This window comes from Egretta garzetta, unplaced genomic scaffold (genome assembly GCF_000687185.1).
Source record: "Egretta garzetta isolate BGI_Z169 unplaced genomic scaffold, ASM68718v1 scaffold205, whole genome shotgun sequence".
Classification (NCBI taxonomy): Eukaryota; Metazoa; Chordata; class Aves; order Pelecaniformes; family Ardeidae; genus Egretta; species Egretta garzetta.
In genome coordinates this window covers 644,788-661,338 of record NW_009259713.1, presented here as the reverse complement: position 1 = coordinate 661,338, position 16,551 = coordinate 644,788, and the positions used below count along the sequence as shown (strand labels likewise).

At 44.8% G+C, this 16,551-nt stretch overlaps 1 protein-coding gene across 3 annotated transcripts in view; it reads right to left on the bottom strand.

Moving 5' to 3' along the window:
- Positions 1-10,706, bottom strand: part of GPM6B (glycoprotein M6B) — a 29,754-nt gene extending 19,048 nt beyond the window's left edge. For 2 of the 3 annotated variants that reach the window (XM_009639055.2, XM_009639056.2), the window contains exons 1-2: positions 10,646-10,706; positions 3,162-3,281 (exon numbers count right to left, since the gene is read on the bottom strand). In XM_009639055.2, the coding sequence (XP_009637350.1) occupies positions 3,162-3,281; positions 10,646-10,706 (181 nt within the window). The remainder of the gene's footprint in view (positions 1-3,161; positions 3,282-10,645) is intronic. The other variant, XM_009639057.2, reaches the window with a different exon arrangement.
- Positions 10,707-16,551: the final 5,845 nt, after the last annotated feature.

The window sequence follows — 16,551 nt, the reverse complement described above, 5'->3', positions numbered from 1 at the left end:
ACCCTGACCTCCTTCCCCTCGCTTCACCTTTATTTGCCTTCTTGGAGAAACACTCAGCAGGGTCAACGTGCAAGAACTGCTGCTTCGGTAGGTCCCAGCCCAGGTGATAATTTTGGACAAACTCAAGTCAAAGAGGTAGAACAGCTGAAGCAATGAGCAGACTGCCAACGATATCCAACTGCCTGAAGGTCTAGACAAGCTCACTGGGGGGAGCACAAAAGCACCTAAGCGTTTCAGTCCCATGGGCTACTTCAGCAGTGCTGTGAAACCTTCTGTGAGGACATTTGGGTTTCCTTGATTGAGCCATCCTCCAGACCCACCTGTACTTGGCTGGCATGATTTTTAAAGCTGACTTTACTTTAATCAAAGGCGAGTATCTTACCTGGAAGACTGGAGTTGAGACTCTTAGCTCCGCCTTTCTGGCAGCTGTAACTCACCTCACTCTCCATCAGCCTTCAGCACTCAGCAGGAGAGCAAGAGGGACACTGGATTTCAGCCACCGCTACTGACCGCTTCCCCAGTTGACTCCTCCCTAGCTACAAAGAAGCAAACAGAAACACAACCTCTCTCTCCCTAGAGCTGAGGGCCAAAAACAGCGTGCGGGGGGATTTCAGCCTGGCGGATCTGAGATTTGGAAGGCAAATTCTCCAGAGATAACGAAAGATGCCAACATCTTCCCAGATGTTTACCCAACTGTGGAACTAGAGGAGCAGTAAGAAACCTGAACCACAACGGCCGATCTCCTTTGCCCTGCAACAGCCTTCATGCAGGTATTTCCCCAGTTGAGTCCCCACCACACCATTTTCACAATTTAAGCTTGCTTCAGTTAAGGGAACAGGCTGTTTCAGTGAGATCCTCCACACTTGCATGCCCTTATGTGCTCACAAAGCAGCTGAAACACCTCCCAGCATCTGGGGGAAGCAAGTTAAGAGGGGAAAAAAAAAAATTCCCATAAAGCAAACACCACCCACCCAGCCTGGAAGAGTGCCTACAGCTAAGCTCATGTTAAACAACCACTGCTAAGTTTCTCTTACTCAAGAAAAAGATGGTACTTTGCTTCCTGGGAAAAAAATTGGTTTAGGCGTTTTGAAAAGCTCATTAAGCTTGCAGGTGTTCTGGGGATGTCTTGGCTCCAGCACTGCAGTGAATATCCCACGCTGAATCTTCCCTTGTTGCTCAAGTGCCAGATTAAAGCTTAAAATGGGGAGGGGAGATCATGTCATATATGCAAACCTGGCGGAAGAGGTGGATGCCACCAGGAGTGCCACCGAGGTGCTCTCCTAGCGATGTCCATTCGGACACTGGCAGAGGAGACAAAGTAGAAATATCCACGTGGCAAAGGCACCCAAGAAGTAACGTGGCTTCTCAAAGAAACGGAGAGGCCACCTCAGCACACTAGCCAATGGCACCCAGCAGTGGGGAGCTGCATGCCAGGACTGAAGGGAGGCACGTTACAGCTGTGACTTGGGGCTTAAGTGACATTTTCCCTCCAATCTAAGGGAAAGGAGCAAAGACGAGTATTTTCACTGTGGCTAATCCATCACTGGCAGATTGGTTTTACTCAAGACCTGTTCACAGCTGTTTCGTTGCTGCCTAGAGACCTTTTCATTTCTTTAAGTGCAGCCATTTAAACCACCTTCCCTTGAATGGGTATTTCTGGGCTTTGTTGGTAGGGGTTTTTTTTGGTTGGTTTGGTTTTTTTTTTTATCCCCATCAGCAAGAACCCTTTCATCTTCAACTCCTCCATGACAGGCACCACATTTACCTGCATGTTATTTTGGGAATCTTCCCAAGGCAGCCTGCATAGGGTTCAGTTGCCTAAACAAGGGGTTCTAGCACCATTTTAGGTGCCAGACTCCCAGCTGCTGCGACAGAAGGCTCTGCGTCTCCTCTGCGTCCTGCCTCATTCGTGCCAGCACAGACAGACGTGCCTCATCACTGGGGACAGCTGATGGGGCACAAGACCCTGACAACCAGGCATCTGGCCTGCTCCCTCCGTGTCCTCCTTCCCAGGAAGGCAGCAGTCATAATCTGTCGCTCCTTCCTGAAGCATTTCTCCTGTGTATGAAATACCTCACGTGCATTGATCTGAAGTTTGAGAATGACTTCTGGCAGCCCTTAGTCTGTCACCCAGGTAATTTGTCGTAAAATATGGCCAAAACGAATATTGATATCAAAGATGGAGATCATCATTTGCAACCTAAGTATTTGACACTTCCCCCCCACCACCACCCCAAGCCATAAACATTTGAATCCCAAAGAACAAATGTGTGTCAAAATATAATGGGAAAGGGAAGGATTAGGCAGCAAGCTTTGGTGACTATTTCCCTGCAGCTGCTGCTAAAGCCTCTGATGCGGAGGCAGGCATCTCCAGCAAACAAGCTGTCAAGCAGGCTTCAGTCAATCAGCTCCATACAGAGAAGAGGATTGCTGGGTAGCTGCAAATGCTATCTCTGAGCATTTATACCCTTTTTGCTGTGTTAACCCTCAGACACACTGGAATTTTCCAATGCAATCAATTGTGTGCTTGATTTCAGGTGCCTTTCTGAGATGCTTCAAAACTAAATTCCCTGGAACTCTTAAAATGAAACTTCAGGAAAACAAAATAGGATCTTTTTGAGATCTGAAGCCAGATATCGAAAGGACAGGCATGTGGAATCACCAAACCTTTTTTAAAGACTCAGCTGAAATTCTCTTTTAGACTCTGACATAAGCACTTGCTGCTTCTAGCAAGGGACAAAAATGCAAACAAAACCATGGAATATTGTCTAGGGAACATATTGTAGGAGACCAGTAAATCAGACGTGCTGTCACTGCTTTAGTGTCAATTACTGCATTTGTGGCTGATCAGTTTGATAGATTCATCTGCATACAAAACCCATACTACGCCATCGCATCTATAAACAGTTTTGAAGCAATCGGGCAGTACAGTTAAAAGGGAGGTGTCCCTCACCACATTGTCCTTCAAGCATTAACAACCAAATTTAAATTTACGTCAAGCATTCATACAAAAGAACTAGACTCCTTACAGCCTTAACAAACAGAACAAGAAAAACAGAAGAACATTTATCTTAAATTGTTAGGACTAGTGCAAAGCATTAGGTTTATGCTACTACCATTTCTGAACTCTCCATTTCCCTTTCACCCAGCCCTTTATTTACCTTGAATCCCCAAAGGGCTAATATTGCCTCTCAATGCTGGCACATGATGGTACCGGTGTGGCCTTGAACTCCTGTACATCCAGTGGTACCTGCCAATTTCCATTTCTGGTCTGGTGATCACTGCCAATTTCAGGTGGTAAAAAGTCAGTGTCACCAGCAAGTTTTAGTTCAGCACTTTCAGTCATTTAACTTTAAAAATAAGAGCCCAGAAAAACACGCCGTAGTTTCAGAACTGAAACAACATAACTTTACCAAACCAAGGGAGGGGCTCGAAGGGACATCGACAAGGAGACACACACACGTGTTAAGAAAGGTTGAATAGCTAAAACTCCACCTAGGATTTGGATTAAACACATAAGGAAGGACTCCCTATTCCTTCCCCCCACCCACTCTCACGTTTCCCTTTCCTTGTCCAAGGCAAAGAGCTCTGCTCCAGAAGTAAAGGAAGACAAAGTCATGGAAAACCACGTTACCTGCTTTTTTTAAAAGACCCTAAATCTGTCAAAGAAAATGGTTATTGTCATGCGTAGAGGTAGGGCAAACACACAAGTTTGCTCTGCTACTTTCTTACATTAAAAAAAACCACAAACCAACCAACTCATGGGCTTTATTTCACATAGGCTCTGCTCATGTCCAAAAATCTGGACCACATATGTTAAAATGGACTTGGTCCAGGTTTACAGTGAAGGACGGCAGCCATCCTTCTCCCTGCCTTTTCAGAGGACAGATGAAGCTCAGCCAGGAGACCCCACGGATGCGCAGTAACACACCTGACCCGCTTGCACGCTCGCCAGCACGGGGCTTCCAAGCCCCCTGAAAGAGACCACCAGCAAAACAATACCAACCCACTTCTGAACCTGCACGTCCCCCCTTGGCACCTCTACAGATGTGTGAAGGCTGCCAGGGCAAGACAGACAGACAGATCTTTATTTAAAATGCACCGGAGTCCCACTCTGCGGTGGCTAAATGAGAAAGTGATCGTCACCTCTGGCCAAAATAAATCCGACTCAGCAGCATCTGGGCAGGTGGAGGAAGCAAAGGTTATGATGCTGAAAACCCATCTACCACAGAGTAGATCAGAGACAAATTTTGGGGGGCGGGGGCAGCCGGAATGTGATAGATTTCTGGCCTGTGAGGGGCTAGGAAGGTCCCAGATTTGGTCCTTCTCTCATGTGGCTTTGCTGCTGGTGCAACAAGTTTGGGACAGCCACATTTATGATGCCTCGAATCCAAACGTTGGATCTAGAGGTTTGGAACAAGAATTTGTTCATCTACAGCGGCAGAACTACAGTACTAACAAAACACAGTCTTTTGGGTTTGGGATGCAAAGTTGGTGTCAACGGCTCTCTAAAGGATAACTTTGTGGCTTGGTATTTCTCCCCTCTCTGCGACTCACAAATCGGCAAGCAGGTATCAGGCATATTTTTCCTAAAAGACATTATTCTGCTTTCTACAGCTTATCTTTCCTTTTAGGAAAGGCAAATTCCACATCTTATGAACAAAACCGAATTCCAAAATGACTGTGCACGCTCAGGATGGTATCATCTCCTTCTGCTTACACAGGAACACTCCGGTTTACAAGATCACAAGAAACGCCATAATAATTCAATTTCATACAAACCAGAAAACAACAGAATTGCTCACTAGTACTGCATAATGTACCCCCTCTCCCTCCCAACTGTTTGCTCCCTGGCTTTTTGAAGCTACTTACTGAACATCAGTAAGAGATTCAGTTTTGGGGTTTTTTTTTAATTGAAAATAATCAGCTGCAAAGACTCGTGCGAAGAAAAAAATTCTTCACTTGCATTGCAGTATCATCTAGACCAAACCCTTGGCACTAAAAGGATTTTATCCTACCAGGCCTGAACCCAGCGTTTGAGATTTCTCCTGCAGCGGTGACAAAACCCCCTTGCTCAGAGCAGCAGAGCAGGCAGCTGCCTTTCTCCCTTAGCCCGAGGGGATGCCAGTGAAGCCACCACTGTCTGCTGTGGGACAAACTTCCAAACCCTGAAACGTGGAGACAGCGTGGAAACTTTGTAGCATGATTTCTGTGGAGTTGGGTTTTTTAAATTAGAAATTTCTGGTTTTGCAGTAACAGGGCTCCCTTCATTAGGAGACAGTTCAAGCTCCATAAGGAATCTCAGTTTTTCCACTGCTCTGCAAAGAGCCGCTTTGCAATGGCTGTTTGGCAGCCCTTACCGCACGCCTGGCACGACCTCTGAAGGTGAAGAGCGCTTTTTGGTGGCTGCACTGGGACCCACCCAGGCCCACTCATGCAAAATCACCACGGGGTCAAAAGCCCCACAGGCTTCAGTGGCATGACAACTGCTGCGCACAGCACGTACGAATTAGACTTTAACTCTGTCCCCCAAATAGTTAGGAAAGGGAACAGGTTTAAGTGACTTCTTTCTCTCTTGCTTTTTGAGGAACTAACTACACCAGTTGCATTGCCAGGTCTAGGTTACAAGACTCTCCACGCCCAGCCAAGCTCCCACGGCTCGGGGCCTCCCCTCTGAACCAGGGTGTGCTCGGTCCTGCACAGACGCAGCGGCTACAGGACTGGCAATATTTTCCTGTCACACCACACAGGCACACTGATGGCAACCACGGTGTGATTCAATATTCATTTGGGATGAGTCACCTTGCACGTCTGTAATAAAATTCCCAGTGCCCAACAATCCCTCTCGCTTGCTGCTTTTGGCATACGGTTTTAGAGGAAACGACCAGGTACGACGTTCATCTGTCGCGGCTGACAACGCAGTCCACGGGATCGAAGAGAGGGGTGTCGTTTGGTCATTTGCGATCTGGCGATCTGATGATGAATGCTGTGCTAGGAACAAGGCTTCCCAGAAAACAGGGGAAGGTCAGAGTAACCGAGGGGTGCTCCCCCCACCCCTCTTCAGCTCCTTTGCTCCCACTGCAGAGTCCATTGCGCACGTACAGTGCCATCTGGGGTTTGTTCCCCCCTGTTACAGTATCCTCTGGCACATATGTCTAGGCTTTCTGCTTTCATGAGGTCATTCAGACCAGTATGAGTACATTCTCCGAGCGTTTTTCAACCCCCTCCTATTTAGAAACCAAATCCTATTCATTAAAACCTAAATCACTAAGCCTGCCAAATTATTATCCCCGGAATATCGCGTGTCCCAGATTCTCCCTGGGCTGGACCTCTCTTCCTACAATTACATCCTTCACGAACTTAAAGCAGTTGTTGCTCTCAGGAGATCTGAAACACCAATAAACTGCTTGAAACAGGAAAAAACACGTAGCCTACTGAAAATCTTTAAACGGCTTGACAGCTCTGAAATCACTATGTGAGCCTAACATTAAGGGAATAGTTTGAAAATTTTGGCTAATAACCATAACACGTATATAAAAGACAATTTTTGTCAATTTGCTGTAATGACATCCACATGCAAGGCATGAAAACGTCGTAAGCTCACTGCGTAAAAAGAACTTAACTGAAAGTGAAATAAACTGCACCTTCATTCACTCCTTTCTCGCGTTGCACTTCAGCAGCTCCGTGTACACTACCGCACGCAGTTGTACAGCTGTGTTTAAGAGAAGTATTTTCTCTGTTTTTTACTAGCACATACTTGTCTTATCTGGAGTTTAAAATCGGAAACGTCACTTCATATACCATAAAAATCATAATCAAAGCTCAAAGCCATTCTTGAGCACGAGGTTGTCTTTCATCGAGAGTACATTAGCAGGGAAGAGCCAATTAAGAGGAACCTTGGGTACAGCTGCTCGGGCTGCTTTTCATTATTCCTCAGCCCAGCACATGCAATTTGAACACTGTATGCATTCATACAAGGAAACCATATCCTAGTATAACGGCTTTCTTCCATCCTCTGATGTGCAATTGGTGAACTCACCGTGGTCATCCACAGTTGGGTTTATTTGGTTCTGGTTTTTGACTTCTGCAACATGGTAGTGTTTCTCATAGTTAAATGAGAAGGGAAACTTCTTGCCCCTGTTAATGTGTATCAGGATCTATATCCTTCACTGCTGATGCAAAACGGCATTTCATTTTTCTTATTTATTCCACCTCAGCAAATCTGCCTGCCCAGTCCTCACGTTTTGATTTAATTTAATGCCTGCAAGATAAACCCTGTCATTTGTAATAATTTGTAAACCTTCATCTTTAAAATGCATCCAATCTGTCCTGCAGCCCTGTAAACTATCTGTTAAAACATTCTGCTTCAGCTTGCTCAGGGTGTTCTTTTCTGATAAGGGCTGCTGATACACAGTATAAAGCTGACTTATTTCTTATCTCCATCAACATGGGTGTAGTCCCATTTCCAATTAAAAAAAACTGGGGCAGCAGCCACTCATCCGGGTGCAGCGAAACACATGTCTGATAAACACTGAAGCCCTCCGCTGGGTAGTATCACTGCCTGAATCAGACAGGGGATTCATGAAAATAACTGTTGAAACACAAAACTGGAATTCATATACAATTTAGCGAACTTTAAAAAATCTAAATGAGATCAATCATTTTTATTTATCAAGCAGTAAATATTCATAAAGCATGATAGCTTGTGTAAATTGTCTCAACTACGCTGCAATCCAAAATAGCTGGCCATCCACATTTGCCACGGGGATGGGAAATACAAACCGGTACCTATGCAACACCACGGTTCAGATCTGACTGTGTTAGGTGCTCGAACTGGTAACAGAGCTTGCTGCTCATCCCAAGAGCTCGGGCGGTATTGCTCCCTGGCGTTCTCCACACGAGTACGGGGAGCCCTGCATATAGACAGCAAGTAGTCCTAGCCCAACTTCCTCCAAGTATTTATTCTATACAATTACAGTACATCACTGAGGAGGTCCTTGCATTAAAGATTACAACCCGGAAAACTGTAGTTTAAAATTCTGGCACAGGGAAAAAAACCTTTTAGCTTAAAAGTACAATTTGCTAAGAGTTAAATGCAGATACTTTCCCCAGAACTTGGCAGTGCAAAGCATACTCTGGGTGAACCTGACTACCCAAAGCGACATGCTCAGGATCTTCTCTTGCTCAGTCTTAGCAATTACGACATCCCCCAAGCCCCCTCTGTCGTTGGTTTATCTCCTTGGACTTTGCAATTCATTTCTGGAAGGAAGAGTTAAAAGACTTTGCGACAGCCGCTTCAAATGGCTTCAAGCTGTGGTGGCTGCCTCGCAATCACTGGATCCAGGGCATCTCCTAAGGGACGGCCATTACACTAAGCCCAGGTGGGATCTTAAGAGGAAGAAGCGAGTATTGCAAGCCTGGCAAGCATGTAAGGCGCAGCAGGCAGGAGATCGAGTCTGGACAGTAAATGGACACATTTTTGAAGGGGTCAGCTTCCATTTCATACCCCAAAGCAAAGCGGCAGTGTTTTCCAGGAAGTTTCTTCACACAGAGAAAAAGCTCATTTTTCTCCATGAGAGAGCTGCTGCCGAAAGAGCCCTTTTGAAAAATCCTGCCATTTCAGAGGTACCTGATGCCTGCTGAGCCCATCTAAAAACCTGACTGGGCTCGACAGTCTTAGCACTTTGGAAAAATCTGCGCCCCAAACCCAAATACGCCTTCTATATCACCGCTTCGTGGCAGTAACTTTGCAGGGGCATCTGGGCTATTCATTTTGCTATCAAAACTAGGAGTAGGACTGCTTCAGCTTTCTGTGCTTTTATTTGCTGTGAAACATACTGGGGATTTAACTGAATAGAAATAAAGAGCGTAATGTGAGAGACCATGTGTTACTTTCAGAAATTAGGGGACTGGCAAGAACAAAGCCTTGAAGCGTTACATACGCATACCTATGTAACAGATCCAAAATATAAAATTATAACAGAAAAACTAGGAAATGGTGGTAAATTAAGATAGGAAGTTCCCTTGCTCGCATCCTAGGAAAGCGACAGATCAATCACCTTGACTTGGTAGCAGATTTACTGTTCTAGATGTTGTGCTTTCATCCTTGCCAAAATAAAAGCGAAACCATAAACTCATCATAAACACACTCAGCAACACATTTCGTTTCGCACAGCTGCTAAAGCATACGGATAACTTTCTTTGGTGTTTATTGTACACGAGTTCCATCAGTTTAAAATAAACTCATCAATCAGAAGCAAAAATTGCTGTCATTTTTGAACGATCTATGGGTTCAAGATGGTTTTATAGCCAAGGTATTTAGGCCATTTTGTACATTAATTACTCCAGATCTGCAGTGAGGTGGGTTATTGTCCACATACACTAATGGCTTTCAGAGTTTAATCTCTCATCAGCGGACCTCCTTTTGCGAAATCCCCCAGGGATTATGTAGTACTACGTCTAATCACTGGACAAATTTCATTTACTTGAAACTGAAGCTAGGTTTGACTTATACAAAGCGTGTAGGAGGAATCAGATTCAAAGTAGGAAAACAAAATCTGGTACTGGACAGTACCGGGATTTATCCTTACGTTCACATCTGAACTGTTTAACAATAAATTAAACAATTTGACTTGGGGAAATGTATTAGTTGTGTATCAGCTGCATATGCCTACGAGATACCCAGATTGCTTTCACTGACACACAGCAGGTCCAGAAGTATACTATGACTCATGTAAAAAGGTAGTGGAAATTTTAATGATTTTGTTACTACTGTATCACTCAGCAAAAAAATATTGCTCTGATTTGTACAGCAGTCTGCTACACTGAAGACAGACATTTATTTGGCATGAATTACATGATGCAGAAACAAACCAGCCCCTTGCCAGTTGAATTTACCCTCTGAAGTTCAGCGCTCCAGACCAAATAAATCACCTGTAAGGCTGGGATGGATGAAGCACCTCTCCTCCTGCGCTGCCATCTCGCTGCTGCAGAACCGCTACTGTGGAATTGCTCTCTCCGTTAAGCAGCAATTCTCAGTGATTAACACACCCTGAAACCTAATGTTGTGAAACTCATAGCGTTATCCCCCATTTTCACAGCACAGGTAGATCTCTACATAAGCAACATTCGCCAGACGACACCACAGGAAAGGAAAAGGAATATAAAATTAAGAGTAGCATTTGGCACCAAGCTAACTACACAAAGGTTGCGTGATATTATAATCTGTTCCATGTTATTATAACCTAGGTCTCCCACGCTGCATTGCAAAGCCTCACTACATGGCTACTCTCGACGAAAACACCGGGTTATGGCTCTGAAAACGACACGCAAACAGACAGGCACACGCTACCTCTGTAAACCAAATTTACCAAAATCCGTCAAAGACGCAGCAGTAACAAGACTTCTTTTGCAAACATCATTTCTGGAAGGGTTAGGACAGATTCAGAGCAAATACAGACGCAGACAGAAAGATTGGTGCTCTATTAATTTGTTGTCAAGCCATGCAGGAAAGGACGGCTGAAAGCCCGAAGATGCAGTAATGATTGTTTAAGAGCTATTCGAAAAAGTGACAAAACTGGCCTAAACCTCTTTAAGCCCCCTGAATGAAAAGATTTAAACAGGCTATTGTTAGACCCCTGGGTACCTTTTTTCTCTTGGCTTTGTTCTGCATTTTCCTCCGCTGCAGTTTCCATGGCTGGCTTCATACCATCCACCAAAAATGCCCCCCCCCCCTCCCCCCCCAGCAAGCACTTTTTCTCTTCGCCTCCTTTCTCACTCCCTTCCGTCTCCTATTTACGGCGGCGGTGATTGAGCGGCTCTGTTCTCCCCTACAGTAGATTACAGTCCTTTCCAAAACGCCAGAAAAGTCTTGTCAGCTTCAATTTCGCTCCCCTGACTGGTCCACGAGGAGCGGTGCCAGCGAGCGCTCAGCCATACGTCACCGCGGTCCCCAGCTATAAAATAGCCATCCTTTAATCAATTCTCCTGGCGGTGAATGGATCGGCGACATCGGGAGGGGAGATGCGAGCGAGAAAGAAAGGAGCCCCCCGGCCGCCGTGGGGGGGGCCCCCTGGCCGCCGTCTCTAAGGGGAGTGCACGCCGGCACACAATCGCAAGGCTCCTTTTCCCATGGGACCTCGTTATTATGCTTTGCGTTTTTGATTTATTCCACATGCCCTCTGCTCTTTCAAGGGGCGGGGGGCAATGGGGCTGTTCTCTCCGTTTGCTTTCTTTGCCGAGTAAGTTCCGCTCACCCACAGCAAAAGGCTGTGGGAGAGAAGCATCAAAGCGAAAGTGGGCATATATACACACACGGAAAATTTAAATTATTTCTCTGACTAGCAAGCATGATGGAAAAGAAAGCACAAAAAAATCCAAGCAAGCAGAAAGGAAGCAAGCTCAAGTGACCCAAAATGCACATGCAATTTAAAGGATAAAATGTTTAAGAAAACACAGCTTGGGTTTTTAACAGGATGCCTGCCATTAGAGACCTAAAGCCATGCTCAAAAGTGAGCGCAGAGTTGCTGTTAAGCACATTTGGTCACTCCCCTGAATCGAGACAGACTGCAGCACGACCTAACCAGCCCTCCCAACCTGGCTCTGGGAACAGCGAACCCAGGACGTGCCTACATTGCACTTGCGCGAGGGGACTTCAGGTGTCCCCAGCCCACTCTGAGCAGCCCCGTGCCCGGGAGCCACAGACCAGCCAACACCATGTAGGGGTATTATTTCCCTTCCAAACCCTGAGATAACTGACATATTTAAGGCTGTACTGTACTGAGGCTAATGAACCTTGCTTGTCTCAATGGCCTCACGGCGTGCCACACCACACAGGGCAGACGTGCCCAAAGGCACCCCTTTTTGTGTGTAGGATGATGGAGCAACCACGGAGTAATGGCCTTTGCGGTCTGGCAGGCTTCGCTGGTCCAGCCACTGCAGCCGATTCTGCAGGCTGCAAAGACGCCCAGCAGATTCAGCAAATGCTGGGGATGTTAAAACCTACACGCTGCATGTTCCATATAACAGATTCAATCAGGAGAGTGGGAAGAGGGAAGCAGTCCAAAGATTTGTAGCTGCGATTCAGCCTCTTCTGGTTAAAAGTTACTACACCCACAACTTTGCTGTGCATTTTTATCTCTATAGATGCCTAGTGAAAAGCACAAAAAACCTCACACCCAACCTTTAGAGAAAGTTCCCTCCTCTTACAAGACATCAGTGCACAAACCCTCTTCTCTCACCATTGGACATTACTTTGCTTTGGGCACTACTGCTCAGACCTATGCTTCAACCCAGCTACCAAGAGGTCTTGGACTCATCCTAAGGTTTCATAGCACAGCACCGAAACCTGATGTCAAGCATTTGTCTAAAAAGCTTTCCTGGAGCCCAGGAAAAGTCTGCAGTTGAAGCTCCCACCTCAGCAGACTTTTTTATAAGCAGGATGAAATTAATCTGTAGAGGAGATGAAGTATCCTCAGGACCCAAGATGAGGCAATGGGTTGGGATCCTGAAGGTAATCAAATCAGCAGAGCAGCCACACCAGAGACCTCAACCCAGGTGCAAGGCCTATTTCTCCAACCTCCTTCTCTAATGCCCACACAGCAGTCCACACACATACTGAAATCCCTGCCTAGCAAACCCACATACTGCAAATGCACTGCCTCAAGGAAGCAGCTGAAAGGTGAAACCATAGGGGATGTGTTTGCCCTGTTCTTTTAACCATTACTAAAAGTGGTTCAAATCCCACATCTGAGAAAGGAAAAACAACTTCCGTACATTTGTGATAACAATTATACAAAGAAAATGTTATACTAAGAGTGGCTTTTTTTCCCCTTTTAACATCAATATGCTTGAAAATCCATAGCAAACACACCCTATTTGCTGAAAGCCACACTAATTTTAGTCATTGGTCAAAACAGTTGATTGCCTCTGACATTACAATTCTCTTCTTGGAACTTCTCATCGTTCAGTTGGTACTTCTGGTCACTGCCGTCACAGTCTAGATCTCCGTTTCTTCATGATCTTTGCTTACTTTGGAAGGTCTAAAAGTTTAAGAGGTTGAAACCTCTTTTCTGACCCCCCCCAAGTTACAAAAAGCCTGTTCAAAAACTAATTCAAGTGGCGTAATATTAATGCACTTATCAGTATAAATATACAGGAAATACAAACATCATCTGGAATTTCCTTTCTTTAAACAGAAAAGACAGTAGACAGAAGCTTTGGTTACAGACTGTCCCTGGGGGAACCCACTAACAAAGCCCTCCGCTCTGCACCAGTGAGACCTGCTCCTTCCAACAGCTGCCTGCTTTCCGGCTGGCAAGCAGATTTTGTGAGGCAGGCTCAGGGCTTCAGAGGAGATGTTTTACAAACACAAAACTAACAGGCTATTTCCCCTACTTTCTCCCAGGACAACCCTTTCCCCACACGAGCAACGAAGAAGTAGAGTGCATGCTACCAGGATTAACTTCACAAGAGCTTGAACTGAAGACTTCCGAAGCCATCAATCCCGACTAGATTTAGACTGGATATAAGGAAGAAATTCTTTACAATGGGGGTGGTGAAACACTGGCACAGGTTGCCCAGGGAGGTGGTGGTGGCCCCATCCCTGGAAACATTCAAGACCAGGTTGGAGGGTGCTCTGAGCAACCTGATCCAGTTAGCAGTGTCCCGGCTCACTGAGGGGGGGTTGGACTAGACGGCCTCTAGGGGTCCCTTCCAACCCAAAACATTTTATGATTCTGTGATTCTGTAACTATTCCAAGGCATTAATTCTACCTATGAAATCATCCTCAAAAAGCTGCACGTGATGTATGAGTGTAAAGCTCTCCCCCCTCCCTTCTTACTACTTTCCTGATTGCTGTTATATACGACCGGTTTTAAGCCCTTATCGTCTTAAGTAATTTCTTAATCTTCAAACCTCTGTCCCATCATTGATACACAGCAGACAAAACAAACAATACGCTCTTTCCTCCAGGGCTAACATGGGTGCTGATCTTGCACTTCGAGCATTAATCTCAGCCAGCAAGTTGTCTCATCCAATGCTCCCTCCCATAATCGATACATCCTTTTCATAATATGTGATGAGACTAGGAGACATCAAGTCTATGCCTATGACAACATGGCAAAAGACAAAGCTACAAAGGCAGACATTACAAGACTGATATTCAGCAAAAACCTGCTGTACAGACCAGGCTGGTTTAGACAGCCAGCAACCAGGGAAGGCAGCTGGTTACATTGCAGGAGTCCAGCCCAGCATTTTATCTGCAGACCGAAATAAAAATGAGAATGAGGAGAGGGGCTGAGCAGCAAGGGTTTCTGCTGCTAAAGCACAGCTCTTGAGCCTACAGCCAAACCTCAGGAGGAACAGCAGTGGAGCAAAGTACGTGAAGGCACTGCAGACCGAGTGACATTCACTGCAAAATAATTTTTTAAAAAGAAGTTTTAATCTATTTTATCTAGCTTTTAAAAAAAAATTCCATCATTTTGCTCAGTCAAGTAAAACAGTACAATTGCACAAGTTAAAAAAGGCATTAAAAACCCAATTCTGTTCATGTGCCAATCCCTTTTGAACATCTATCTATAATGTCACTGAATCTAGTTTACATTCCTGAAGGCTGAGGAGCTCTATCATAAGCTACAGCAAATTCTTCGCAAGCTTTCAGGAGATGAATATATACTTGCCATTTCTACGAAGGCTTCACGGAGCTGTAATAAAGAGAGTTCTCACATACTTCAAGAGCAATTTGAGATTAGCCTATGAGATCCGAGACTCAGAAGTTAAAATTCAGAGACTGTCCCTCAAACAAGACTGACATGTATTCCAAACAACTAATTTTAAAGACAACTTGCGGAATACTTTTTTTTTTTTTTTTTGGAAATGTGCGAAAATATTCAAGAGAAAGAGCAAATACACATGCAGCCACTTGGTGTGTCTCAGACCAGCTTTAGACCAGGCAGTTACCTAAGACTTGAGTATAAAACCTAATCTGAATGCTTGTGCAAAAGTAGACAGATTTTCCGTGTGGATAAAATCAAAGTGTGACAAGCAGCTTTTAGTTGTGCAGCAGTCATATACCTGGCAAGTACTTGGAAAAAAAAATTGGGGCCTGTTCTTTCAGACATACTAAATTACTAGGAAAATAAAATCCAAATTAATGAACAAATAACAGTGGAAAAAACCTGCACTTTTACCACAGCATAAAATCCAGACTACTCAAAAACACGAGTCTGCATTGCACTCTGGGATCTCAACCTTGGATTTCTGTAGAAAGGGCAAAACTAAAGGCTTAAGCGTGGATAGTGGTTATCTTTGCAACCAAAGAAAATCACTGAGCTAACTGATGCAGGTAAGCCCAGGAGGGTGAGCAGACCTTAGCAGCGTGAAGGCGCCAGTCCTGCGACCCCCTTAATAAAGCCACATGAAGGTGGCAATAACTGCTGCCATGCGAAAAGCCTGGCGGGCAAGCAGGCACAAAAAGTATGTGCCGTTCAGTTTTGGGTTTCCTACACTTCTCTGGCCAGCCTGCTTGCTAGATTCCAGCCGGACCCCTGCTCTAGTCCATCGCAGTCACAGACACTGCTGAGAATCAAAGGCAACAGACGGCCTAAATCCAGAACATACACGGATGGCTAACCTTTATTTGGAACATAAAGGGGGGAAAATAAAATCCCATAAAGAGTGAATACGTGGTTCTGTATGGCTTTTCCAGTAACTAAGTCTCATCAAGTCCTAGTCTCAAAGACTCAAATAGCAGAGATGTGAAAGCTACCAAAGAAAAAAGACTGAAAAGCTATAATCGAAGTCAAAATGAAAGCAAAAGTTGATGATGTTCTTAAGCAGCTGGGAGGTCCACTTCTGCTTATGAAAGGCAGTCAACAGCATGGAAGTAATTAAAAAATGCTAGATTATTAATTATCCTTAATTATTATTTAATTATTTCTTTATCCCAATTAATGGCTTTAATAAGTTTTTTTTTTCTGGGTGTAAGCACAGTGGATGTTCTTTAAAGACCAGACCTGAGGAAAATAATTCAGAACCCTGACAGACAGAACACAGGAATCTCAACTACTCTGAAGACTTTTGAGGAAAAGTGGTAAAAATAAGACCAAAATAGGTTACATCTGAAACTGAGCTGGAAGCAGCATCACCTCCTGCACTCCTCTCCGGAGAGGCTGCCGTGAGTAGCACCATGCTCTTGGCAAGCCAGACAGAAACATGCTGACAAACTGGAGCTGAAAGAGCATGGAAATACGGGAAGAGCTAAATGAAAAATTAAGAGAAAGTGGCAAAACCCTCTAAACGTTCACATGGTATAAATAAGTATCAGGAAGGGAAGAACTGATTTAATATAATAAGAAGAGGATGCAGCCGAAAGGGAAAATTCTGGCTAAATTTCAGGCAAACTTCCTGACATCAAATCAACCTCTAAAGGAAACAATGAAATCTCCTCCCCTGTGGGACTTTTAAAAACAGTAGACAGAAGAGTAGTGGATGTTCTGAGAGGCAAGAGACTTCCTAGCAGAGCGTGCTGCTTGCCCTAACACAAGTTCAAA